Below are 27,945 nucleotides of genomic sequence, written 5' to 3'. Positions count from 1 at the left end.
ACTGTTGGCGCCAGGCACCGCCCCGCGCGCGCGGGTGGGCGGTGCCAGAGGGCGCGGGGGCGGGGCAAGCCCGCGGAGGGCCGCCGGCGCACGCGCACGCGGGGCGCAGAGGTCGCGCGAGCCCGTTTCCGCGGCAACGCTGCCCCCGCCCCCTCCGCTCACCTCGGCCTTCCCCGGCGCGGCGCTCCTGCGCTCCCAGCATGCTCCGCGCCCCGCGGGACGCCGGCGGGCGGAGGCGCTGGCGGGAGGTGAGGCGCCATTTTTAAATTCCTGCAACCGGTGGCGGCTGTTGCTGGCTGAGTGGGGCGGGGTGGGGTGGGGTGTAAGGGGTAGGGCACCGCTGAGGCGGGGGCGGCCGGCCGGACTGCGGCCTTCCTGCTTGGAGCTTCACCTCGCGGGAGGCCTTTCGGCCTTTGCTCCGGCCCCGCTCGCTCCTCCCCTGGGCCGTTAGTTACTGAGCAGAGAGCTGCAAAGCCGGGAAGAGAGGTCGGCAGCCTGGCCCAGAGTGCGATCGTCTTTGTCTTGTGTCCCGTCTGGTGGTAACAGCCTGCTGCGGCCTCCGTTGGCTGGTCGTGGGCTGGTGGGTTTGGGAATCGCCCAGCACAAGCCCGGGTCGGCAAAGTTCAGGGGTAGGAAGAGGCCGCTCACTGCCAGACTTTCAGATGTTTACGTTTGCATGCCTTCTTTTCCAGCAGTGAACTTCAGCCTTGTGCAGTTTGAGGATAATGGTTATTCTTCTGCACTTCTGGATGTGTGACACCCGTATTAGTGTTGTTCCTCTGACCAAGCTCCTACATCCATAGGAAAATGATCGCTCCTACGTCCATAGGAAAATAAACAGGAAAAATGTCATGGTGACTTACACGGCTCGCTTTGCCTTTCACATGCTCTTTGTCCACATGCTGTAAGGTGCATATAATCATCTTTCTGCCTATGGGAGGTGTAGCATACATATACTAACGTGAGACCTATGTCCTGTCTGAACATCTCTATTTTTAAGTCAGTATGAAAGGGAAGTGATTTTTTCAGAAGAGCTTTGGTTGTGGACTATAGAACTATTTGTGACAAGCAGCCATCTGTGTGCCTGAGTAAAACTTTGAATTAGATTCTAGTGAGTAAAAGTTTCTCATGTGTGTTTGAAGGTCTCTTGTCATGAAAAAACAGTGGAAAACATATGTGGCATATGTAGACTATCTGTTCTTGAGTACAGCTAGGTTTACGAACTGTAGCTCCTGTACAAAATTTCAGTTTGATCAGTAATTGCTGTCAGTTTGAGTTAGTAGTGTGTGTGGCTAAAGCAAAAATTTTAATCCTAAATTAAAGTGTAACCTTGTTTGTTGCTTTTCACCTAATGATTAACCGTATCTCTAGTATAAGACAGAAACTGAAAGGGTGATACTGTGTGCCATGTGTAGGGATGGACGCTGACATAATGTATGCTTAATTGTTGTTGGAATTTGTGCTTTGAATGGTGTTGCGGAGGAAGTGATAGTAGTTTGAATGAGATTGATGTCTTCTGTAATGTAGAAGTCATCAGATGTTCTCCAAAATTTCTGCACGTAGGCACACAAAGGTATTAAGTGTTTATTTTCACTGGATTCTCTACAGTCATAACTGAGCAGTATCCAGATTATGGAACTTTCTATAATAAAGATTTTAATATTTTTCTTTGATATTTTTTCCCCCTATATATATCTATTTAAGGTGATTGGTTTGGCTATTGCAAGTTGCTGATGGTGGATTAGTAGTATACAGACTGTTAAAGTAATGAGAGGTATGCTATCATATTTCTCAAATTATATGTAATTTTGTTTTTTTTTTTTTATTCACTTGATGTTCATGGGAAGTCTGATCTCTCATGAGTGTGTTGCATAGTGATTTAAGGTAGGATTTGTTTCACTTAACTTTGACTGTCTAAAAGCTAGGTGTCTAGTCCAAGGCTGTGATTTCATGAACATCTGAGCTCATGATGTGACAACTCTCTGCTCCTGAAGGGAGAAAGTCTTGCTCCTCCTCCTATTTACTTGGCTCTTTGTTCCTTTCTCCTAGCCAGTACCAGCTGCCTGCTTTCACTGGTGGTGTAGCTTGTTGGATTTTTCCATGAGCTAGCGTGACTCACTGACTTCACAGAAAAACTATTGAGTGTTTTCTGCTTGTTTAAGTGTGTTGGCTTCTTGAGTTAAATCAGTTCATGGAAGGGTCTGATGAATGACAAATCTAGGAATGGGGATGAAGAAAGGAGGAGTGGAACCTCCCATTCCTGGTGACAGCGAGCTCTTATATTGGATTACACTTTTTCATTAGTTCATTGTCTAGTCTTACTGTACACTCTTAAGCAGGGATGAGAAGGGGTAGTGTTTGAAGAGTCACTTTCATGAGGCAGGCTGTGCCTGCTTTGAGTGTCTCACTTATTCTTTCACACAAGTAATTTATAGTTTCACAAGACCTTGGCTGATTCGATTAGAGAAAAAGAAAAGAAAGAGAGTATAAAGAGGTCTAGAGTTCTGACAGAAGCAGGCAAATGGATTAAACCATACATTGTGTGATACAGCTGTTTGGCTTTCAACAGATTTTACTGAGAATTTTACTGCTTGAACAAAACATGGCAAAAGGCTAAATACTGTTAATTTTTTCATCAATAGTTGCAAAATTACATTCACTGTATCATCTGTTTAAAACAGTGTTCAAATATGATAAATGTATGTGTTTTAAGTGTGGCTGTGGTATGGAAAGCAGAGCCATGAGTGAGTTATATATGTCACCCAGATGAATTACCAATACATGCTGAAATAATGTAATTTGGTTATGCCAGGTAAGCTAGAAGGAAGCCTTGTTGTTGTAAACAACATACAATAAAAATAAAAATTGCAATATAAATAAATTATATGAATATCTTCATATTTTTCTCTAAATGCAAGTATTCTCACCATTTTAAGTGCTCATAGCAAACAAAAAGTTAAAATAATACAGCTGAAAAATCTTGTAAAAAAGAAAAGCCCTTTCATTCTGTGTAGATATAAAGAAGAGAGAGATGTGAAGTAGGTCTTTAAGCAATGTTTCTCTCTGTATGAAAATAAACAATTGGAGAAGAAAGACAAACCAAAAGTGATTCTTGGAAATGTAATTGAGTTACTTCATTTAGCTAGATATTCTACATAAATATTGCTATTTTACCTACTGAGTGTGCGTTTCCTAGGTTTCAGGCACCAATACCTTTTTATGTATACCTGCACAAAATGATGTTAAGATTTCATACTATGAATTCGGGGCAACTGATACAAGTTTGCAGTTCTGTAAGACGATAAAATTTGGCAAATATATAGGTGGAGAATTAATTTTAGGTATGATGTGGTTTTAGTTTCTTTTAAGTATGTTTTATGGTTCTCTACTTCTGGAACAGATCTCCAAGAGAGGAAGAAGTTTTAACTAGTGTTCCTTTAACTAGTGTTCCTTTATTTCTCAAAAATTATGGGTGTAGTCTTGTGTGATTTTGAAGATTATTTAAGGTCTGTTCATTGACTATGAGCAAATACTATAAGCCATTAGCACAGAAGAAATTCTTGTTAGTAATATACTTACAATATTTGTAGCCCTAACTGATGTTAACTATTGACACTTCACTGCCAGGAATTATTTTATGATTTGGGGGGGAAAAAAAAGTTTTTTGTTTGTAAGAATGTAAGTAGGTTAAGTATTAGAAGTTGCTATTAATGAGTTCGAGGAAAGAGCTCTCGTGAAGTAATGAAATCTTTGTTATGTGTAGTTTGTTTCTCAGTTGTCACCAGGAATGCAAATCATGAAATTTGCCACTAGATGTCCCTGCAGGCCAAAATAGTTTTGTTTCTTTAAATGCCTACTGCTTAGGTTTTTGCAGTCTGAAACAATTGTTTTGTAAGCTACAATTTTTTTTCCCTCTGTTCTTTCCTTTTTTTCGTTTTCATGAGCTTTACATGCAGATGAATACATGACCAGGTGTGTGTCTTGCTTTATAATTTGTGCACTTTTTGATAGTAGCAAAAGCTGTGAGGAGACAATATACTTCCCACCTGCAGCAGCTTGGAATTGAGGGTACAAAAGGTTGCATTTCCATTTATCTTTCTTTTGGTTGATATGCTCTCAGAAAACGTGTCTTTTTGGTGTCTTTGACTTTATATCTGTTATGCCACTTCAGAAATACTTCTTACTCAAGTAAGCTGCAGGATTCAGACCTGACTTTAAATCCTGTGTTCCTAATTCTGAGCTTTGGCTTACAGTTTGATAGTTACATTTGGTACCTGTAGCTTATGAAAGCAAAGACCTGAGACAGGGAAAAGTACTATTGCCTGGTAGTTGTTTTTTTGTTTGTGTTTTTTTATTTCCTGCAGTGATCATGATAACCCTGTTGGTATGCTTAGAAATTCTTAGGGATGTGCTGCCTTGGGTTTTCTCTGTGTACCAGAACTTTCTGTCCTCACATGGTTTATTGTCCTTAGGATGACTGACCAGTTCTCCTCATACAGCTGTTGGTTTAACAGTCTTTATATAGAGTTTTGAAATTGCTGTTGTCCTTTGTTTCTCAACAGCCAACGAAATTCAGGAATGAAAAATAGATACTGTATTGATTAGAACGTTCTTCAGAACTTGTGTTATTAATGTTTGAAATTGGTTGTGCATATAGGACAGTCACTGAGGAGAATGTTCTTTATTGTGATTTCTTCCGCCTTATTCTCTCAGAAAATTTGGGTAAAGCAGAATACAAAGTTGCTGTTGTCGCTTTGCCTATACTAGTGTTGTAACTCTGGTAGATTTTCCTCTGACCTTTTCCCATCTTAGTGATGCAGGAAGGAAAAATGGGAAAGAAAACTTAAATGTAAGACTTTCTTGACATTATTATGTTTTTTTAGCGGAATGGGCACTGACATGCAATGTTTATTTTCCTATATGGAAGATAGAGTTTCATCTTGTTTACAGTTCAGGGGTTTGTAAAATCAAATGGTAAGTCTTTAAGATAGATCCATGAAAGATTTAAAGAGTGGAATGGTAGAAAACATGATATATTCAACTGTATATGTAAAGAAGGTGAGGTATTTACAGTGATGGTGGAGATTTAACAGTTTTCCTGTTTGAGTATTGCTTTGTACAAAGTTACACTTTGTAACTTTGAATTACACTTTGTACACTGCAGCTATGGAGTTCTTAGGCATCAGTCCAGTTATGCCAAAAGCTAAAATGGCAGAGTAGTTGGTTTCAAAGCTTTGTAACTTCCCTAAAATTCAGTTACAGTCCTCCCTCCCCCAGATCCTTTAGAAGTGTCAGTAATGATCAGATTAATACGTCTTGCTTCTAATATCGAAAAGAACTAATGAGGCATATTAGACTACTTCCCATTTCTCAGCATCTGTCAATTTGCAGCTTTCTCACACCAATCTGATATTGTCAAATTTGGCAAAACTCTTTCTGGAAAGGTCACAAGAAACCACAAAATAAACTTTGAAAACGAGGAAGTGACATGTATCAATGATATATTTCAGGGCTGAACTTTGGGCAGGTATCTTCCAGACTGCCCATGAAAACTTAACTCTTCTTCAGAGAGGGCTTGATAGGGATTCAACAGTGAGAATTATCTGCTCTTCTTCCAGTTGAAATAATGGTGTATTGAGTAGTACAACTTGTTAGGATGGTGTGACACACTGTAACTGTGATAAGTAGTAGTAAAAGCTATATGTGTCTGATGTCTGTGGCCTCTGCTTGAACTCTGGTTAACAAGGCATAAAACTAGCATCATAGTTTTATTCTCAGTGTACAGCATAAGTAAAAATAACATTTCATGTAATCTGTGAGAGAGAAGTGCTTGTGCTTATTTTGTATTGACTCAAATAATCTCCATGTTTAAGTTTATTCTGTGCCCCTGGAAGGGCTATTACTTTTCAGGGCAGGCAGAATGAGCAGGGAAGAGTTGCCCTTTCAGTAGAGGTTTCTAACCTGTAAGGTTTCTAACCTTACAGCAGAGCCAGGATTCTTCTGTACTGAAAGCAAAAGCAGCGTGTGAAATCTTTGAACTGTGAATGTACTTGCTTGCTAATTACATGTGCTTGTATTTGTTCAGGTGACTTGATCTTCTGGGATGCCAGCAGAAAAAGTGGATGGCATTGTAGATGAGTTATAAGTTAATTTTTGTCTTCTCCATACTTATCGTGAACAGTCATAAAATGGATGCTTTGGGCAGTCTCCTTCCTCCTGTGGTTGGAAATGGTGATACAGCTAATTCACAAGAATTACAAAAACTTCTGATTGATGAAAAAATGCGATGTGAACACCATAAAGCAAATTATCAAACTATAAAGGCAGAACATCTAAGGTACACTAATTTAAACAGGTTTCTTCATTTGAGCTGTTAAAAGGTGAAGCTAACTGTTAGGTGGAAGGGATTTGTGTGTGTGTGTGTGTGTGTGTTAGCTATTTCTGTATTTAAGGACAGATTTGAGCGTTGTTCATATTAGAAAATAAACAATTCAGAATACCTTAAGACATTGCAGATTATGTTTCTGCAATATTTTTTATGCTTGTAAATATGGGATAACTTTTCAGTATATTACAGGAACGGGATATTAATAGCTTAGTTCTAACTTGGTATTTGTATGTTTGTTTCTGCACATGAGTTTTTTGAGCTTTAAGATCTAATTTTAGAGGGTGAATATAAAATAAATATGTATTTTATCTTGCAGATTACAGGAGGAATATACAAAATCACAAGATGAACTGAAGCGGTTGTTAGTTGAAAAGCAGACTGTACATGACAAATTTCAGTTTCTTCTTGCTGAATATCGAGAGGAGTTGCTGGGTAAAACACAAGAGCTGGAAAAACTAAAGATGCAGGTGAGATAATTTACTGGCAGAACTTAATATGACTTTTAATCCTGTAATAGGGACATGCGTATATGTCTGTTTATGTAACATGTATATACCTAGCTTGAATATATTTCAGATATCTTGAAAATCACCCAACCCGAGTAATGTTTCTTTTCTAGAGTGACTATGGGTTGAAATTATTGTTTTCTTGTTTAACCGAATCTTCCAAATCCTGTTGTTATGTGCTATGTTAATAGTAAGACCCTCAGTCTTTTTTTGTGCATGCTCTCCTGTTATGGGGAGAATCATCTGCCCTGGAGGATAACTTAGATGCCTAAACCAGTTAGGATAAGTGACTGGAAAAATAGATATTTGTTTCTCTTCGTGATGACAGCTTGCTTCATCTTAAAAAGAAAAAAAAAAACCACCAAACCACAAAAACAAACAAAAAAACCCCCCAACATTTAAGATAACTTGGATGACTTTTTCTATAACTGCTTGTTTCCTTAAACTAATGCGGGGACATGTTCTTAGGAAACAAATATAGCATCTAACAAAGGATCCCAGACTCCGAATAGAAGAGAAGTGCCTCAGTACCATAACTAGAATTAGTTTTCAGGGACTTCAGGGTACAGATAAGTGGAAGAAAAGTAGAATAAATTAGAGTATTTTACAGGTTGTGGATGAATTTTTTTTTAAACACTTTTTCTTGGTAGATAGTTTGCTGTATTAACCATACCCAAGAAAACTTAACAAAATACCATGCAGCATGGAGCTTAAGGCAGGGAACCTTTCCTGATCTTAGTTTCATTTCAAACCAGTACCCATGTATCTGTTGGAAAACATGCATCTAATGTGTTTTACAAAGAACTGGTTTGGTATTGCTCATTTTGATTCTTTGGGGTCGGTTCACTTACAGTTTAAGTTTTTCCAAACGCTAATTCTTTATGTGAGACCACTTTTCCTTCCCCTCCTCCCCCACAAAAGAGATAAATCTCTTGGCAATTCAGCTTGAAATTTATATTGCTCCTATCAGTAAATACTGACATTTTAAATGCTTCCTTTCTCTTCCCAGAACATTTTTAGTTCATTAATGTGATTTTTTGCTTCTGTAACTACTACTGAAAATTATTTAGAAAAACATAGAAAATTAACCAGGATTCCTAAAATCGTATTTGAAATACTTTATTCCTGGCTATTTGTCGTATCACAGTGTAAATAAATGAATATGACTAATTATTTATGATACGTTTCTGTCTTAAGGTGTTAACCCCTCAAAAATTAGAACTGTTAAAAGCACAAATACAGCAGGAATTGGAATCTCCTATGACAGAACGTTATCGGAAGCTAGAAAATGTAAGTACTAAGTATTGAAATTCTCTTTCATTTAGAGCATTTTATAGTTGTTCCTAAAACCTTAGGAAATTAAAACTGAAAGGGGAGCAAAGTATGACATTCTTTGTCTGGTACTGTTGCCCCAGGCAATGAAGGTTGAAACCCTGGAAGAGGGAGAAGGAGGGATTTAGTTCATCAAATATAACTTGTGAAATGATAGGAACATTGCATGGACATTTGAAGGAGATAAATCTGACAACTTCTCTGATTGATGTTTTTGGTCTTTTTGTCTAACTTAGGAAGTGGAAAAATACAGAACAGAATATAACAAACTTCGTTATGAACATACTTTTCTGAAATCAGAATTTGAACATCAAAAGGAAGAACATGCACGTATTCTAGAAGAGAAGAAAATAAAATATGAGGCTGAGGTACATAGAATGTTATAGTAGCTTAAAACGTATCTGATGACAAAGCTGTTTGAACATTGTGAAAACGTTGGTACTTGATGGGTTGTCAGTTTGACACCATTTCATAATATAGTGTTTGTTTCCATTCTCTTAATTCTCAAAGCACTTTTATGACTTAGCCTAAAGCTGTCTCTGTAGGTTTGTTCAGTGATGTGTTGCAATATCATTTGTGCCATTATAAGTAAGAATAGACTTGCCTTCTGATAAATGACAGCCAGTAGCTTTGCTTAATGCTTTTTTAAATTGCATTTGTGATGGAATTTGAGACATTACGCTAATCTGAAATTAATAAGTTATCTGAGCAACTAATGTAAGTTTAGATTTTAAATTACTTATGTGGCAACTAATCCAAGAAGAAGGCAGCAGAAGATATTTTTAATACCAGACAAGGGTACATTTTGCAGCTAAGTTGGATTATGACAGTGGTGGTCAAAAGGATACTGAAAACTTTGGTAACTTTATTTTGGTTGTATTAACTCTTGAATAAATCATTCATGAATTTTCTGTTTCAGAATTGGACTTTCAAAAGTGTAGCTAAATAAATTGCCAGCTTATTTATGTTTTAAGTATATGCAGCAGTGTAAATGAGTGTTGCATATGTCATTTGCATATTAATTTAAGTATTTGTCTGGGAGCATATATCCTAAGGTGCCAGATTTGAATGTATTAGTCCAAACATGAGACACAAATGAAAGCAATCATCACTTTCAAAATCAATCCAAATTTGCAAATGCAATGCATTAACAGAACAGTTGTCCTTCCCAGAGCTAAACCCACATGCTGCTTTACAGCCTGCCTCTCTTGTGGGCTTGTTGAGTTTGTGCTAGTCCTGTGTCTAATTAGTACACTTACAGAGAATGAAACTACCTTGAGCCCAGGGCACAATGTGATCTAGTTTCTCTCTCTTAGAGCCTTTTTAACCTTCCATGCCATTTAGCACAAAGAGGCTACAAAACCATCTGAATTCATAAATGGGCATGGCTTGGGCATGTCATGCAAGAAGTGTTTGAATCTCCTCCTAAAAGGGATTTGGAGGGCTTTTGCTGCAGAAATTGTCTTTGCTCCAGAGGGATCACTGATGCAACTTCTAAAAGCACTGCTGCAGAGCAGAGTTTGGACTAGTCTCCAAATATCAAGAGAACTCTTTACTTTCTCACTCTTTTGCCCCCAGGATTACATTTAGTCCATATAACTCATTTTGAAACACTAGAATCTTTATAATATGTTTGTTAGTTACAGTCTTGAGATTAGTTTGTACCTATCATACCACCTTGTAACAGAAAGGTTTTGGTTTTTGTTTTTACTTTTTTTGCTTTATTTTCTGTCTGACAGGGCCCACTCATGTTGGCTGTCTTGAGTTACTAGCAGACTTGAGTTCTGTTGTGGTTATAAAATTGTGAAATCATAATATAAGTTGGAAGATACGTCCTTCTAGTCCAACATCCTGCTTAAAATATTGAAGTGTAATGAGATAGGGTTGCTCAGGGCCATGTCCAGTTGAGTCTTGAATACCTGCAAGGATGGAGATTCCACAACCTTTCTGGGCACACTATTCCAGTATTTAACTGTTTTCATGGTAAACTTTTTTTCATAATATCTAATTGGAATTTCACATGTTCCAATTTATTTCTGTTGCCTCTCTTCTCTGAGCTGAAGTGGCATAGTTCTCTCGGCCTGTCTTTATATGTCATGTTCCCCAACCCCCTGACCATCTTGATGGCCATCCACTGGATGTGCTCCAGTTTGTCATTATTCTTAGTGTACTGGACACAAACTCCAGATGCGGTCTCACAAGTACTGGAAGGGGACAAAGGATCACTTCCCTGGATCTGCTAGCTATCCTTCTGCCAATCTGCCAGGATGCAGTTGGTCATCTTTGCTGCAAGGGTACTCTGCTGACTAATGTTCAACTTGTTGTCTACTAGGACCCCCAGATCCTTTTCCATGGAACTGCTTCCTAGGCAGTTGACCCCAGCCTGTACTGTTGCATTGGGTTACTCCATCCCAGCTGCATGACTTGCTCTTGTTGAAGAGGTTCCAGTCAGCCCATTCCTTCAGCCTGTCCAGATCCCTCTGAATAGCAGTTCATTGACCATCTCCCCCCAGTTTGGTGTCACCCGCAAGCTTGCTGAAAGTGTACTCCATCCATCATCCAGGTCACTAACGAGGACATCAATCAGTATTGGACCCTGTACTGATCTCAGAAAGACCCCACTAGTTACAGGCAGGCAGCTGTGCTTTGCACCACTGATCATCACTCTTTGAGCCTGGCGGCCCAGACAGTTTTCCACCCACTTTATCATCCACTTTTCCAGCCTATATCTCACCAATTCGGTGAGAGAGAAGATTATGGGAGACTGTATCAAAGGCCTTGTTAAAATCAAGGTATACAAGATCCACTGCCCTCTCCTTGTCTGCAGTGTCAGTCACCTCTTTCTAGAAAGCAGAGAAGTAGGTCAGGCATGATTTGCCCTTGGTAAACCCTGCTTTCCATCACCTTGTCTTTCATGTGTTAAGAAATGGCTTTTAAGAGGTTTTGCTTCATAACCTTCACAGAGACTGATGTGAAGCTGACTGTCCTGTAGTTATCTGGATCCTTCTTCTTGACCTTTTTGTTCTTCTTGATGATGGGTGTGCTATCTGCCTCTTTCCAGTCATCAGGAACCTTCTCTGGTCGCCGTTACTTTTCCAAGATGATAGAGAATAGCCTTGCAATAAGACCAGTGAGCTCCTTCAAAATGCTTGGGTCCATTCCAAGGACTTGTGTGTGTCCAGTGGATCAAATGATCCCTAACGTTTTCTTCCTCTACTCTGGGTACTGCTTTACTCCCACAGACTGCTAGGGGGCTCAGGGACATCTGAGGCCCAAAGACAAGCCTTATCAGTGAAAATGGAAGCAAAAAAGGCACTAAAGAATGGGTGTGTTGATTTTTCCTACTCTAAGAAAGAAAATAAATGTGAATGCATTTTCTTAATGTTTTAAATGCGCATTGCTGCTCTTTCCTTAATTGTCAACTGCTGTATTTGTTGCTGCCTGACACCTAACCAATATAAAAGCTTTTATTTTTCTGATTAACAACTATCAGATTGCAAGGCTGGATAAAGATAAAGAAGAACTCCATAATCAGCTGCTTAGTGTTGATCCCACAAGGGACAGTAAACGCGTGGAGGCACTGTCTAGAGAAAAGGCACAACTGTATCAGAAATTAAAAGGCTTAGAAGCAGAAGTAGCAGAACTAAGAGCAGAAAGAGACAATTGTGGCGTGCAAGCAGAAAATGTTCAAAGAGTGCAAGTACGACAGTTAGCTGAGATGCAGGCTATGACAAGGTCTCTAGAGGTAAGATTCTTTTTTTTTTTTTCTTTTTTTTTTTTTTTAAATTATGCCTCCTGGTAGAGTGTAGTGAGAACAACGCTTGGCCTGATAGAACTGTCACTGAAGTCACTGATAATTTTGCCATTGACTCCACAATTTGAATTTGTACATTTCAGATTTAAAAACAAATTGTAAGTGCATTGGGAGTCCTGTGGTGGAGAGCTCAACTGAGAGATTCTGTTGAATGATCTCCTTTCTAAACATGCGAGTGCTATTCATGTTTGCAGTCAATAAGATGCTCATGTCAGCACTTGTCACTTGGCTGGAGTTAGAAACTGATGATAATATGTTAAGAATCTGCTACAGTAAATTTTTTATTCTTTTAAAAAATGTCATATGATGCTCCCCTATTTCTTTAATCCTTTCCTCATGTGTCGTCTTCTTTCTTGCCTACCTGTGTCTCCTTTCTCCAGCACATTACTGCAGTTGTTTAGTTCTTGGCTGTTGCTCTCCCTTAAAGGACTTTTGGTATTTCTGGCCTGTTGTATATTTCCCAGGATTCCACCGTATTCCTCATCTGTGGTCTTCAGTCCTCCTGTCAGTTCTTGCTATCTCTCTAGGTAGTGAGTCTTTCCATGTAGATTTCTCACACAGTTGCAGCATACAGGTAGATGGTTCATTTTCCTTTTTACTGTTATTAGTGCTGTATACCTTTGTTACAAAATGCTCTGATCACCACTTAAAAAGAAAAGTGCTGTAATATTCTTAATTTAGAAAACTTAAAAAAAAAAGTCTTGGTGGAAATAGGTCAGTTTGGAAAAAAGAAGGTGAGATCATAGGTTAGGTTACCTTTTTGATACTTAGTAAAGCTCAGGGCCTTGAGTCTATAATACAGTAATTGCATTTTGTTTCCTCTCCATGATGCTAATTCTTCAGTTAGTATAACTGCATAGGCCAACACATGACCTCTTTTTGAGCAGCACTTATAGTCATATTGGTGTTTACAGCCCAGTAAATGACTGGTAGGAATACCTGCTGCCTCCTAACCAAGACAGATTACCTCTGCCTCTTGTGAAGTAGGTTTGACAATGTGTGTGATTCTGTGCAGGCGGTATTAGTAAAAACAGTTGTGACTTTTAAGTAAAATTCAAGACCCTTGTTGTATTGGAACATGTTGTTGAGCAAAGATAATATTTATATATTATTATATAATATAAAGGGTGGTTAATATCTGAAAGCCTAGATCAATTGAACCTTTCAAATGAATAGCAAGAGACAGCCCTGCTCCACAAATCTTACAAACACCTTATTTATTCAAGGCAGAAAAGAAGTCTGCTGAACTACAGATTGATCGAATTGAGAAAGAACTGCGGATGAGTCATGAGCAAAACATTCTCTTAACTAGCAAACTTCACAAATCTGAACGAGAAGTCAATTCCTTAGCTGCTAAAGTAAGTGCTTTTATGGTATCTGAAATACATTTTTCATATCCTGTTATGTTTAAGTTTTTCTATTTATATTTTACATTAAGAATAAAGTAACAATGTCTTCTGCTGTGACTTAAAATAGGTTTGGAATTTTTTTCCCAATTTCAGTTGGAAGATATAGAATATGTGACTTTACAAGAAAAATGTCATCCCTAAAAGTATCTCTAAAGATTGAGGTTATGCTCTTTTTATTTCATTTTCTGGATCTTTTTTCTAAAAAGAACAGGCCTCGAAGAGGTGTCTTTATATTCATGTTTTTAGTACTCAGGAAAATAGCCAGCCTTATTTTACGGAACAAGCATTACTTTTTCATAAAGTGTGTAAAGTGCAATAGAGCTTTAAATTGATTTTTTTTTTTCCTTTTTTGTTTTTAATGGAGCTATGGCTTCTGGAGATCTTAAAGTATCCTCTGAATGGGCTGTGTTAGTTGCAGGAAGCAAGCTGCATTAGAATCACCTGCGGAGATTTAGGTTATATTGGAAACAGGATAGTCACATTAGCATAGCGTTCTTCTTGGACTAATGCCAGCATAGCTTGTACAGAAACATTTCTGTACAGCACTGCATCGTATCATTTTAAGTAGATCATTGTCTTGCAACATGTTTGAGTATCTTAGTTGTTGGGCTGGCACCAGATATTAGAGGTTTTGTTCTGTGTTTGTATGCTTTTTTTTTTTTGAGATCTTAGAGAAATTTATAGAAAAATACTTACGAAAAAAAAGATCAGAAAGTTTCAAGTTTAGGGAAAACCTGGAAGTGCTTAAGAAACTTGACATCACTGTTTAGTATTTCAGCATAATTAGGTTAGTATGGATGCCAGATTCAGAGTTTTATCTGGTTGCAGTGACTCCTCAGCTACACAACTTAAAGACAGATCCTTAATGCAATTTCATATGTGATTATTTGAATAAACAAGAAAATTCGAAACACTAGTGAACTCTTTTACCTTCAAATGTTGCAGAATACTTAGATTGCTTTATGTAAATTTGAGTCAGTATACTAGTCCTAATGAAATAGTTACTTGGGTAAATATTAGCTTTCTGCTGTCTTATCCTGTCCTTTCTGGAGAGGATACTGGGTAATAAATTTTTATCACATCTGTCAGTTCCTGGTAGCAAATTTAATCCCCTGTGTTTTCTTGCCTTTCTGGAGAGGCTTTAGTTAGTTCTGAACTAACTGTAAAGCCAGTAACTTCGGTCTTGTATATCTAGCTGAATGCAGAATTATTTTAAACTCTCTGTTGACCTAAAGCTATTGTGCATTTCTGAATATACTTTCCAAAATAACACTGACATGCGCTTTGTATGGGTATGGCAGTTAATATTGTCATAATATGCCTCAAGAAAGATACAATACAGGAAGAAAACTTTAACTTCTACCAGAGTTGTTCTTTAACAATCTCAGATTTAATTCAAAACAGGCTTTACAGTGCACATTTATGAGTGTTAAGTATTTCATTTTGGTCCTTAATCCAAAAAAGTTCTAATTTACCCTAAGAGTAGGATATACCTGTACCAGTGTTTAAAGCCTCTTTATAAAATGTGTCATACTTATCTCACATGAATAATAAATAGGAGGGGAAAACTTCAGTTAAACATTTTTTTAATCAATTGTCTATCAGAATATATAGAAGATTGTTACAGTCTTTACTGTTTGTATCAACTGGTATCCTCTGCTCACCTCCATAAGTGGGAGAAAATGTAAATGTTCAGTGGTGTTTCTTGAAGGGAGGAAAGCAGAAACTAATTTCTATACTAACCTCCACCCCCTTCTGCACCCACTCAAACTTATTCCTGAGCACAGGTGCACACATTTGTCTTCCGGATTTTGTGCCTTAAAAAAGCCACCTTAAATCTTTGCAAGTTGCCCCAAAATGTTCTCAACTTAGTATTTAAGCAACCAAATCCACCGTGTAGTTACTTAATAAGCTACTATGTCATTCTTAACCTTTTGCTACTTGTATGTGCTAGCAGGTTGTAATTACATTTGTCATTGCGAATGGATTTTCATTATAAGTGCTTTCCTCTAGATATTTAATTCTCATTGACCGTGTAATTACTGCGTACAAATGCCTAAACTATAGAAAGTTTCCATGCAAGCAGTAATTGTCTTTGATTTGATGTTCTTAAAGCTCCTGCTTTTATGAGGCCATTTGATGTGTATGTCACAGTCGTAGAGAAGTATTTGATTTAAAATGCACTTTAAAACCATGAAGACCTGGATTTTGAGAAAGTACTGTAGCACTCCAGGAGGTCAGGGGGACTATTAGTAGTTATAATTATATTTGAAATATAACCTGAGCTCTCTGACTTATAGTTATCCTGCATTTCTGAATATACTTTCCAAAATAACACTGATATGCGCTTTCACAATATTTGAAATTACTTGGGGGAGCAATTGATAATCTGGTTTTGTGTATCACTGTTTTGTTTTACTTGGGGAGATTAAATTTAACTTTATTTTAGCTTGACTCTGAGGGATCTTTAGTCAGAAGTGAAGTATGTGTAAACTGACATGCTAATGCTTCAGGGTCTTATGCAATTTGGATCAGCGTCATAATAAGATTATTTCTAATGAGTAGTCTTTTCAGAAATACCCTAATATTTGGAGGCTAGCTTGTAGAATGTATAGTGTTTACTCAGAAACCAAGTTTTCACAGGCAATCCTGCGCATCTGTGCATACATCACCAAGGCTTCTTAAAAGAGTAACTTTTCTACACTGTAGCTTGTAATAACCGGCTGGTTAAAGATGAAATACATGTCAATAGTCAGATAGCCTGGTTCCTGGAATATATGTTGTTTGAGCACTTTAATTTTTTTTTTTAATCAGGGAATACATAAAACTTGCATTTCAAGATGACTGACAACTAATTCGATAATCTTCAGTCTGTGACTTGAGGAATTAATAAAAACCTGTAATAGCACTGGTTATGATTTAGGGAATCAGAGAATGTCAATAGCTTTAGTGTTACAGTATCTATATAATCACCATTAAAAATTTTCTACAAGAGTGGATATTCTGGATTGGCTTCAGGAAAGCAGTGGGTGAAAAAATATATTTAAGGTATGTTTAAAATAATCGTAGTCCATGATTATTTGGCAGCTTTTCTTGTTAGCAAACTATCACATGAAAAACTTACAGTAAAGCTGCGAATATATATATATATTTATTTTAGTTGATTTTTGTTTTTTTTCTAATTCATAGGTAGAAGAACTTAAACATTCACATAAATTGGAAGTAACAAATGTCAAACTGGAGGCAGCAAGAACAAAGAGTGAGGTAGAAAGAGAGAGAAACAAGATTCAAAGTGAAATGGATGGTAAAATATGCAGTTAACTTATAATGATTTCTTTTTTAACTTCTATTTAGAATACTACAATTATTTTTCCTCCGAACATTCTCCAGCAGCCTTTACCTTCTACTTCCAGTCTAGGTCATAGATCCGGGAATTCATTTTCTGTCTGAAATAACTGTGTTGTTTCACTTGGTCTACTAGGTTAAGAAGAACAGTTACAGAACAATTCTGCATTTATGTAAATTAGTGAATTTGTGACACAATTTGAGCATAATCTGTTTCAAATCATGTATTTCATATGGTTATTTTTTCTATTATTGCCAAATTCTAGAGTCTTTCACACTCTGCTTGAAACCTTAATGTACCATAGGGCTTCAGCAGTTGTTTTGTTTTCTGATTCTATGTCTGTGGAATTGATAACAACTGGGTAAGGCTGCCATGTGAAACAAAATACAATTTCTAGCTTGTTCTTTGAAGAAAACCGGCAATATTCTAAGCTACCTAATATAGCTGAGTACGTAGGCAACTTGAATAGCTTTCTAGAGTGAAAAGGCCAAAGCTTTCTAGTACTAGTTATGTGTTGATGATTTAAATCACTACACAGCTTTTAAGTGGACTGTCCTCACCAATTTGCCATAACCCCAAAATAGTACCTTTGTCTTCCTGGAATAGTTGTTTCTGTTCACTTGCTTTAATATTAAGTTCTTTAAGAGCAACTAAAAAGTGGTGTTTTCTGTATTGACAATGCACTTACAGTATATTGCAAACTAAAAGTGTTGGATCCTATGAAATATGAAACTAAATACAGGCAAGATTTAAGCTAACCTGAACTTGCTGTGGAATCTAGTCTGCATCACTGAATTAGCTAAATAACCAGGAGTCATTGTTATAGCACGTTGGCTTATTTGCCAGTGAACACAGGTGTCTTGGTCACAAGTTTTTAATTTGTCTCTTTTGTCCCCACCTATAGAGTCATAATTTTAGAATTGCTTCATTTGGTAATATGAGTGGATTAAAATGTGAGATTTGTTGTAGCCAGGTTACTACAGTTTCACTGGTAACCAGTTACTGTTTACCATAAACTTTTCCATAAAACAAACGAACAAACAAAAAAACCCCAACAAATTTTCTTGCTTGACCTTTTCATAGCTATTGTGGAACACTTCTCTCTCTCTCTCCCTCCCTCCCTCTCTCTCTCTCAATCCAGACACAACTCTATAGCAGAAATTGCTTTAGAGTTTAAATCTATAATAATATCAACTGTTTAATTACTTTTGTATATTAAAGTAATAAACCTTCATAGACAGAGATTCCAGTGTAATGGTTACTCTTCCAAAGTTCTTGAAATGTTGCTGTTACACTAAGAAAGGCCATGTCTCTTCTGTTTTTCTTTTTTTTCCTCCCCATTCATTCATTCTATCATGTGAATTGTGATTTTTAGCTCCCTTTTATCAATTGATAAAGTTATGTTAGTACTGGATTTCATCAAGTTGATATCAATAATGACATTTTAACTTTTTTTAATGTATAATGCAGGATTGCTGTCAGACAAGGAAATTCTTAAGGCAGCTGTTGAACGTCATAAGGTGCTTTTAGTAGAAAAGGATCGGGAGCTAATTCGTAAAGTGCAAGCTGCCAAAGAGGAAGTTTTTGAAAAAATTGCAGCCTTACAGGATGAAAAGTATGTTTGTTGATTTACTGCTCAACTTCTAAAAGAGGAGTGTTTTGAGTGACTTTGAAAAATGTCATTCTTAGCAACTAAATACTTCTGGCATTTTTTCATGATTCTTTTGTGCATGTTGAATAATGTCTCAGGTTAGAACTCGAGAACAGATTAGCTGATCTAGAGAAGATGAAACTGGAACAAGATACTTGGAGACAATCTGAAAAGGATCAGTATGAAGAGAAACTACGTGTTGTACAGATGGCAGAAGAGTCTAGCAAAAAGGAACTTCAGCGTTTGCGGTAGCGTGGTTTTTCTAACCTTAACACAAATTTCTCATCCCTGCTCCCCCCCCCAGTTTCTTCACAATAGTCAGTATAAAAGTTTACTATTTATAGATACACAAATGTTCATTATGGTAAATTAAACAAAATTATCTTTTGCATTGTGTAAAAAGAAGGCAGAATTAAAAAATGTGCTGTTTTAAAAAAAAACCCTAACACTTTTCATCCAAACCTTTAAAAATTATATGACTTTAATGAACATTTTAAAGATATAATTTTGCACTACTCATGTTTGTTAAAATTGGGCCCACGTTGGCTGTTGGCATAGCCCCAGCGTTAGATTAAATAATTTCTCTTTCCACAATGGCACCATATCAGTAACTGGCAAACTGGGACCCTAATACAATATCTTTTACAGTTCTTAGTGAAGTTGTTTTACTATAGTATTTGTATGAAGGTCAGTATGATGAGATGAGAAGAAGTCATACTCCAAAAGCAAACAAATCAACGTATTTCTTACTCTTATTGATTATTAGAATTCATATAGAAATATATTTTTAGTCATTGTTTAGTTACATATTTATCAGCCTTTCAAAGAATGCAATATATTCTATTGTCAGACTGATTTGTCCTAACTAATATCTATATTTTAATTAGATAAAAATAAGGATGTCTTATACAATTTTAGATTAAAAATTCAACAGCAAGCTATTCAGACAGAGGAGTTGGAAGAAAAGAAACGTGAAAGTGCTGATCTGAAACAGGTAAGGTTTTATTGCGTTGTAATGTTTTATAGAGAAATACAATCTTTCCTGCAGTTACCATGTCCAGTGTTTGAAGATTAGATTGAATTTTGAAGGCTTTTTTTCCTGAGTGACAAAATGCATACAACAGATATTTAAAAGTGAAAGTGTTGGGAAATCAGTCATGCTTTCCTGGACCTTTATAGACGGATTACAGCTTTTAGCTTCATGCATATTGTGGGTACCAAGGATTTCAAAGCTGAATGTTTATAGACTGGTATATTGAATATGGTTATGCACTATTTAACTGGAGATTCAGTTTCCATGGAGACTTATAAATTGTTTCTAGGTAATGCTTTGCATTTACACTGCATCTCTCATCTGAGGTTCTTCAAGTGCTTAACAGATGTTTCATAAATGAATAAACTAGTGTAAAGAGGTATATTTCTATTGCAGAGTGAATTGATGGCAGTGTTGAAAATAAAACCTAATTCTTTTAACTCCTGCTCGCCCATGATGTTATATTTAGTAGGTAAGAACATAGCTGTGCATCAATGTAGTCTGCAAGCTGTGTGCACTTGAAGTTCAAGGCAATATTTGTTTTTCCTCCAGAAATCAGAAACTGGGGTATCTGAGTGTGCATATGGGGAGAGGAAAAGGAAAGGGAAATCATCCTTCCCATGTGCTGCTGGCTGCAGAGGTTGGACTTTTCAGACTCTATATTTACTTGTTTTTGTGAACTGGTTGGTACAGCCACTGCGGGCTGTAACGCACTGTGCATTATGAGAGGGAAGGGTCTGGGCAGCTCCACAGCTCAGCTACTAAATGTTGTGTGGTGCTCTAGTTCTGCCCCCTGGAGCTTAATGTCAGATTTCTTAAGTTTTGGGGGACACATCATCGACTGACGACTCCTGCCTCCCTTTCTCTTTCTCATTTTAACTACAATAGAAAACCTCCCTTGTCTAGTAGTGATTTACTATAAAGCTTCTGGAGAAGCTGTTGAGTAAGGAGAAAAGGAACAAATAAGAAAGGCTTATGAAAAGCTAATGCAGCCGGTTGGTGTCTGCATTTTGCTCTATCTCAGTGTCTCAAAATTAATTCAGTTATTTGCATACCTTCTCAAATGGAAAAATTTCATTTCTTTGTAGCAAATGCACGACATGCAACTCCAACTTGCCTCACTTTCTCAATCAGAAAATGATTTATTGGAGTCTAATCAGAAGCTGAAGGAAATAATAGAAAGATTGAAACAAGAATGTCAACATGCAAGGACTCAGGCAGAAAAAGCTCAACTGGAAACAGAGAAGTAATTTTTTTTCTTCTTTTTGGCTTTACTTTTCCTTTTCATATTGCTTGTATTCCTTTCATGTGGATTACTTACTATGGATTGTAGATTCTGAATAATGTCTGAAATTAAAAATGAAGAGGAAAAATTGGACAAGTGTAAAAAATGGCTATACCTTCTGTTATGCTTGTGGTAACTTCAAAAATAGGAGTTCATTTCCATTCATGTCTGTTACAATTCTTGACTAGTGAAATACACTATTTTTATAAAATGAGATCCTATTTATATTGAAGTGGATCCAGAGTTTCACACGCAGTTCTTCTAAGAGTGTTTGAGCTTTGATAAGGTTTCAGGGACTCAGTCTGTATATGTGTGTATATACTTTTTTCCCCTCCCACTAGATCCTTTTAGCTGATATGGGGCAAATTAAAGCTTGTTGGATACCTTCTAGTTGCTCTCATCAAAATTAAAAATAATCACTTTCCTTTTTTGCACAAGCTTGACCACATACAATCAAAATATGTTAATAAATGCTGAAGGAAACCAAATCTTGTTCAAAGCCCATACAGTAATGAACACTTTCCTGGAATTTAAAGATTAATTTATCAGTCTGAAATAGCCAAGTAATATTTCCTAGACTAATAACCAAATACATGTCTAATTTGTACTGGATTATTGTGTGGTGTTTTTCTTAAAAGTCAGCATCCTAGATTAAATAGAAAACTTCCAAGAGGTACAATGTAGCATTTTTTTCTTTTCACTTTGCTACAAATTGGTACTGCAATTGCTGCTTTGTCATTGGTTTAAGTATTGCTTTTCAGCTTAACATTTGAAGAAATTACTGCATTGGGATTGTAGAATATGTTCAGTTGTCAGTAGCATGTTAAATACATTGGATGTTTACTTTAGGAACGTGTATTCATATTTTGAGTGAGATTGTCACTGTTATTTGAGTGAGACCGTCAGTGCTATTTACATATTTATGGACCATAGACCAGTCAGGAGTAGGTTTTCCTGGGAAGGCAGTGGAAGGAACTTGGCAGTCCTCAGAGATCATTGTAAAAGTACGTAGATAACGGGAGACGCACCAAGGCTGACACTGCAGAAATTAAGCAGCTTTGCAGCCTACGTGCAAGTCCTCCAGGTCTGTCCTACTGTTACGCTGGGAACCTTGGGACGTGTTTCCATTCTTTCTCTGACTCTGTGGCTGATAGGACTTCCTTCTTCAGCTCATTAATTCTTAGGAGCTTGAACGCCAAGAGTTAAGTTGCACCAAAGCAACTTGGCTTAAAGAAATAAGGACCAAAAGGTAAGAAAGCCTAAGATAAAAAGTTTCAGATAAATAAAATAATGCCAGTGAGCCATAAGTAGGCAAAGCGGCTGCCTGCCTGGCTGTGTCAATCTTAGGCTTGGAAATGAAAATGTGAAATGAGAAAAAGGGCTGAAGGCAAACTATGAGACCGACACAGATCAGAGAGGAGCTCAGACAGGCACTTGTTAAGCATTTCAGGAAGAGCGTTAGTGGCATTAAAAAAAAAAAAAAAAAAAAAAAACCAACCCCAAAAAAACAAAAAAAAAACCACCCAAAAAAAACCTCATGGCATTTTTAACCACTGTCTCAGCTGAAATTCTTTTACTGTTAAGCAGTAAAAAAGAGAAAGCTCTTTGGTTCCTGGGTAGTAGTCGTTATTTACAGTCAACAGCAAGGTACAAACCACACTGGGTCTACTATGTGTGATGGGTACCGAGTGGGCTAGGATCCTGGTTCTGATATGAGAGTGGATGACTCTTAATACTTCTGCTGTGGGGAAGGGAAAGGCTGTTCGGTGAGAAATTTATGGAGATTCATTCAGAGTCCCTGTAGGGAAACTGCATCAGCCCAGGACTGGAGTGGTATGGGTGCACTGATACCAAGCCTTGGACTGCATTTCTTAAAAACCACTGCACAGAATCTCACCGTTTGATTTTTTTTTTTTAATAGTAATATAGTTAAATATGCAGTTCGTTCTTGCCTACTTCCACCCACAATGCAGATAGCCCAAACAAACAAGGCAGCAGAAAGAAACTGGCTCCTTTCCTATCTACTGCTAGAGAACACAGCCTAATGGTATGTTTTACCATGCAAAGGCCTAAACAGATAACATATGTTGGTGGTGGTGTGCGTTCAGCTGGAATGTTGTCTAGGAACCATATCAGTGGGAGCTTCCTGTTGTGTTGGCGTTTGTTCTGGTCTTGAGCACACATTAGTCAAGTCTGTACTTCTCTGTTAGAGGCATAGTAGACCGCACAGGGCAGCAACCTATTTTCTTACATCTTACCTCCCAAACAGGGCAGGCAGTTGTCAGCTCTTCTGACAACTGATGTTTGGCATAGGTGTCTACTGTTGTGTTCCAGTGTGATTATTTGAGCTAAATTTTGAAATTTTCCATGGATGGTTTGGCAACATGCCAAACCAACAAACAGCCTACAATTAACTAGCTTCTTGGAATCAGTTTTCAAAATATGCCTCATAGTTGAACAAAACCTAGGATGATGTTAATGCACGGGTTCCATTTTCATGAATCTGGAGCACAATTTAATTTAAATCGGATCCTTCAAGTATATAAAGGTAAGAATTGTGAAAAGATGCATCTATTTTAAGAGCCTTGAGGCATTAATTGAATGCACTGCTTTGTCTGTATAACCTCTTAATCTTTTAACCTGATTTTTTCAAAGGACTTTAGAATACAAACGTATAGAATGGCTGGAGGAGAAGCATATGCTTACTCAGCGCATCACAGAGAAAGAAGAGAAATACAACGAAGTGAAGAACAAGCTATGTCGAGCTGCTGTTGCTCAGAAAAAGGCACGTTGACTCTTCCTTTATGAATGATCCAGCTTATGAAAAGTTCAGCTTTACTTTGGCCAGCTAGAATTGTTTTATTATTAAGAGTTTATCTGCAATCTACTGAATATAGTAACAAAATATATCAGTTCTTCAAGATTAGCATAGAAATAGGTTGAAGTGATATGCAAAAGAATATTACAGCCAACAACTTTGTTATAATGCCATCAAAGATTTTGTGAGGCTTTTTGCGCACGTGCGTGCATGTGTGTGTGTATGTGTGTGTATATATATATATGGTTATTTAAGAGGTGGACTCCTTGATTAGTAGGGATGATGTTTTGGATACCAGACAAATTATGATCTGCTTTTCCTTGATGGACTATTAAAATTTTATATCTTCTCCTAAGCTTGCTTTTTATGAAATAACTTGAAAGGAAAAGCTGATTGTTTATAAAAGCTCAAGACTAATTGACAGGTTTATACATTGGACATACACAGGTTATGAAAACTACCAGTAGCTTTTAAGGTTGTTAAAAGTTGAGGTCAACATAAAAAAAAGCATACATTTTTTTTGTCATGTTTATACGTATTTATACATGGTCATCTAAAGAATGAATTTTGTAATTCTCAGATACAGTTAGCGTTTGTTAGTACAGTTGGTCACTGACCAATGAGTGACTGACAGCTGTGCATCTTTCAGTCGCAGCTATGGATCATTTCTCACCTCTTGTTTCCCACCATGGTGATTCAGAACCTTCAAACAAGACAGCACTTCTTCTTAAGGAAGGAAAATCCTAAAAACTGTCACAGCTTTGAAACTATATGCAGTGTGGATTTAATTTTTACAGGATTTCATCTATCAAGGCATTACTTAGCTCTGTTTGAAATGTCTGTTTGACAGAGAAAGACTCTCAATGATAATAAACAAAGGAGGATGCAAGAGAAACTAGAACTTTTGGAAGCCAAGATAGAAGAGCTAGAAAAAGAAAATCAGGTGCTAAATAGGTAATAAACTTTACTTTTTCTTAGCTTGAAAAATGATACATGCCCAAGATCTGACTTACAAATATGAAGTAATTTTGAAGATACATGACACTTAGTTTAGAAACTGGAGTCCAATCTAATGACATTTTCAGCATTAGAATTTGTTGAATGGAATCCATTTTGGATGGACAGCTAAGAGTTTGAGACAACTGCAGGGCTGTCTCTTCAGGAAGAAATGGAGGAAAAGTATCTGATACACAGTTGCAGGAATCCCTTCAAAAGAAGGAAGTATGTAAAAGGAGGTGTGGCAGTGAAGCAGTGTTAGACTTGAAAGTACAATATGTGAAAATAAATGGAAGATGGGAAAGAAAAAGACTTCAGAATTGCAAGAGAAACAGACTTAGCATCCTCTTTGAAAGATAAGTGGTATTTTTCTCTTCCTTCAGTACCTATGGAGGGCTTGATTCACATAATTAATTTAATGTGGCTCCTGTGGTTCACTACTGTGAATGCTATTAAAAGCTTAATTTATTCCATGTAAATTCTAACCTGTAATACAGCAGACAGCTTAATGTGTAGAGGGACTTTTAGGTAGACATTTAGGTGAAAGAATATACACAGGTCTTCCACCTTCCAGTTTTTCTGGTACATAGTTTTCCTTTGTAGGCATAATAAACAGCAGAGTACTCGTGGAGAGGTATGTTTCTGTGTTGGGATAATAAAGATTTTGAGCAATAAGGAATCTCTTACTTCCTAGGCAGAATGTTTCCTACGAAGAATATGCACGCCTCCAGAAGAGACTAAAGGACTTGCAACGTAGACACAATGAATTCCGGAGTTTAATTCTGAATCCTAACATACCATCACTCAATCCAGTCAATGTAATGTCATCGTCTGCCTTGCCTCCTGGGCCTGAAGTGTCCTTCCCACTTCTTCAGGTGGTGATGTATTACAAGTTGTGAAAAAAATGCAACAAAAGAGGGTACTAGAACAGTCCTTCGTTACAGACCTTAGTCTTAAGGAAGGAGTATTTGAACAGAGGAGGGAAACTTTGAGGAATTCTTCTAGTGGTGTTTCCTTCCTCGCAATAGGAAGGAGTTCTTGAAAGACAAACAGTCCATTACAGAATGTAACAAACGGGCAGTTTTAACCCGGTTCTCTGTACTTTGTCCTTCTCCTGAGAGGCTTTAAATGGCTCCCTCTGGGCAAGAAATACTGTAGTGGTATTCTCACATCATGGTTTCATTTTTAAAAAGCAGTATTGCTGCTCTTGATTTCTTGTGTGGTTAAAAGTTTTACTTACTCTGGTGATCTTCTGAGGGTGAAACTCTCTCTGGCTGAGGTTGACCAGGTTGACTTTACAAATTCTTGGTAACTGAGACCTCAGGTCTGTGTGTCTCTTCATCTGAGAGGAGGAATGCCTGCAGGCATATTTCTTGCTGATGCTGTTCATCGTGAATGCCAGAACAATACCCGCAAAACATTGAGGAGTAAAATGTAATGAATAAGGATATTTTGGACTTCACAATTTTTATTTTAAAGTCATTAATTAAAGAAAATGAAATTATTGCCCATTTTGGTCCCTCGTAGGTGTGCAAAATGTAATGGAGCCACTTTTTTTTTTTAATTTCAAGGAGGAACAGCATCAAAGAGAGCTCTCCCTGCTTCGCAAGCGGTTAGAAGAACTAGAAACCACACAGAGAAAACAGCTGCAAGACCTTGGACCATCTAGAGAGCGAGTAACGGTGGGCGCACACAGGGACTTGGCTAGAAACAAGATCATTGGAGAGGGCGATGCACAAAGTGAGGACTCCAAATAAAATCTGCAGACTCCACATGCTGTTAGTTTTCCATAGCTTATCCTTTGTACGTGCTTTTAATATTTTGCCAAAAACATGCTTGTATGTGCCTGAATAGCATAAAATGTATTCTGCATATTTTTGTATTTATTTTTGATAGACTGTCATAAGTTATCAAATGGTTCAAAACAAAAGCATTGAAAGATTAACTATGTCTTGAAATGTTTTTATATAAATGGTGTAAAATTATTTGGAAGTCAAAACATGAAATAATCTAATCACATGAAACTTTCAAAAACATTTGTCAAGGTTTGGGTTGTGCTGATGGTTAAAATAAAAATTAAAATAAATTTTTTTAAAAAAATCCTTTAAAATTTAGGTGGTAATATCCTCTTACTCCTGCAGTGTAGAAGTTACCGTATCACTGTGGAGTTTTGCTGGGTTGCTGTTTTGATTGTTAACAATGCTGTAATCCAGCTCACTCTGTGTGATGACTAAGGAAACACTCGCATAGTATGATGAAGACAGCAACTCGTTGGTAGGCCTGAGGACCTGCCCATATTCAAATTTTTCAGCAAAAAAACCCCAAGTTGTTTCAGTGGCTAAAATGACACTAGATACAAAGACTTGAAGTTACGCGTGAAGGATGATATCCAGAATAAACTTCAGAACACTGGCTTGAGATGTGTACAACCTGTTACTTTGGGAACTGGTTGTTCCCAAATGTGGGAACTGTTACTTTGAAGTTCCCATGCAGACAGAGAGGACGCAATGAAATTGAAAAAGTGGTGAAAACTTTTATGTGCTACCCTTGACAGTGTGCCTCTTGTATTTTTATAACAGGAATAAGCAATAATTGGGTTTTTAATATAATGTAGTAGACATGAAGTATAACAAATTGCCTTCACATTATGAAAATGTAAGTTTGTATTTGTTGCTACTGTAATTTGTTTACTTAACTACAATAAAATTATTCAAGGTTGAATGTATTTATTTAAAATCTTTGTTTTTTTTCTTCATTATCAGTTCAGTAACAGAAACTTGTAAAGGATCAATTCATATTTTTTTACTTAAGAGTGAAAACTTTCCTGGAAGTCTAGGGATGATTTTATCTTGTTTTTGTTTGTTTGTTTTTTTAAATACTGCAGTGAAAGTATGAGACAGTTGAGATATGCAGTGCGATTTCTTTTACTAGCTTAATCAGTATTGTTATTAGACTGTAGTAACAGACAACTGAATAACTACATTACATATGGTGACGCTGTCATTGATTCAACTTTTCTCTCCAGAGGGTGCATTTTTGATCTTCCATAGAGTAGGTAAGCTTCTTGGGAATGTGTTACGCTTCTCTGAGGAGAACACTGTAACTGCTAGAAGTAACAGAAGCTATTTCTACTGTCTTCTGCAGGATTAATTTGGAAGAAGTAACTATCTGTGCCTGAGCGCCAGCTTTGCCAAATGTAATGTTCATTTTGGTTCATTCTGGTTTGTGGGCTCCCTTTCCCAGTCTGACTTGGGCTCTTTGCGTGACAGCTAAGTTCCTGTCCCTGCAGCAGAATGGTTATCAGGTTATCCTCGTTTTTAACATTTTTAGCTTTTGAAAAGTAGCATCAGCCTCAGCACCTTAAAGC

At 37.2% G+C, this 27,945-nt stretch overlaps 1 protein-coding gene across 7 annotated transcripts; it reads left to right on the top strand.

Annotated features, from left to right (window-relative positions):
* Positions 1 to 135: 135 nt before the first annotated feature.
* CEP83 (centrosomal protein 83) lies at positions 136 to 27,297 on the top strand. 7 transcript variants are annotated; one of them, XM_072865377.1, is made up of 17 exons: positions 136 to 248; positions 693 to 909; positions 6,086 to 6,337; positions 6,705 to 6,855; positions 8,092 to 8,184; positions 8,463 to 8,594; positions 11,720 to 11,971; positions 13,267 to 13,398; positions 16,639 to 16,753; positions 18,266 to 18,410; positions 18,545 to 18,694; positions 19,365 to 19,440; positions 20,568 to 20,725; positions 23,420 to 23,549; positions 24,433 to 24,536; positions 25,273 to 25,453; positions 26,150 to 27,297. In XM_072865377.1, exons 3-17 carry the CDS (start codon positions 6,135 to 6,137, stop codon positions 26,333 to 26,335), a joined length of 2,208 nt encoding a protein of 735 aa, XP_072721478.1. In that variant the 5' UTR covers positions 136 to 248; positions 693 to 909; positions 6,086 to 6,134; the 3' UTR covers positions 26,336 to 27,297. The 7 variants fall into 7 exon arrangements, with proteins under 7 accessions (XP_072721478.1, XP_072721507.1, XP_072721520.1 ...); XM_072865412.1 differs by lacking the exon at positions 136 to 248 and adding an exon at positions 354 to 580 and having other exon boundaries at positions 6,182 to 6,337; XM_072865368.1 differs by lacking the exon at positions 136 to 248 and adding an exon at positions 354 to 580.
* Positions 27,298 to 27,945: the final 648 nt, after the last annotated feature.

Source organism: Ciconia boyciana, chromosome 1 (genome assembly GCF_034638445.1).
Source record: "Ciconia boyciana chromosome 1, ASM3463844v1, whole genome shotgun sequence".
NCBI lineage: Eukaryota > Metazoa > Chordata > Aves > Ciconiiformes > Ciconiidae > Ciconia > Ciconia boyciana.
This window is presented reverse-complemented; position numbering and strand designations above follow the sequence as displayed.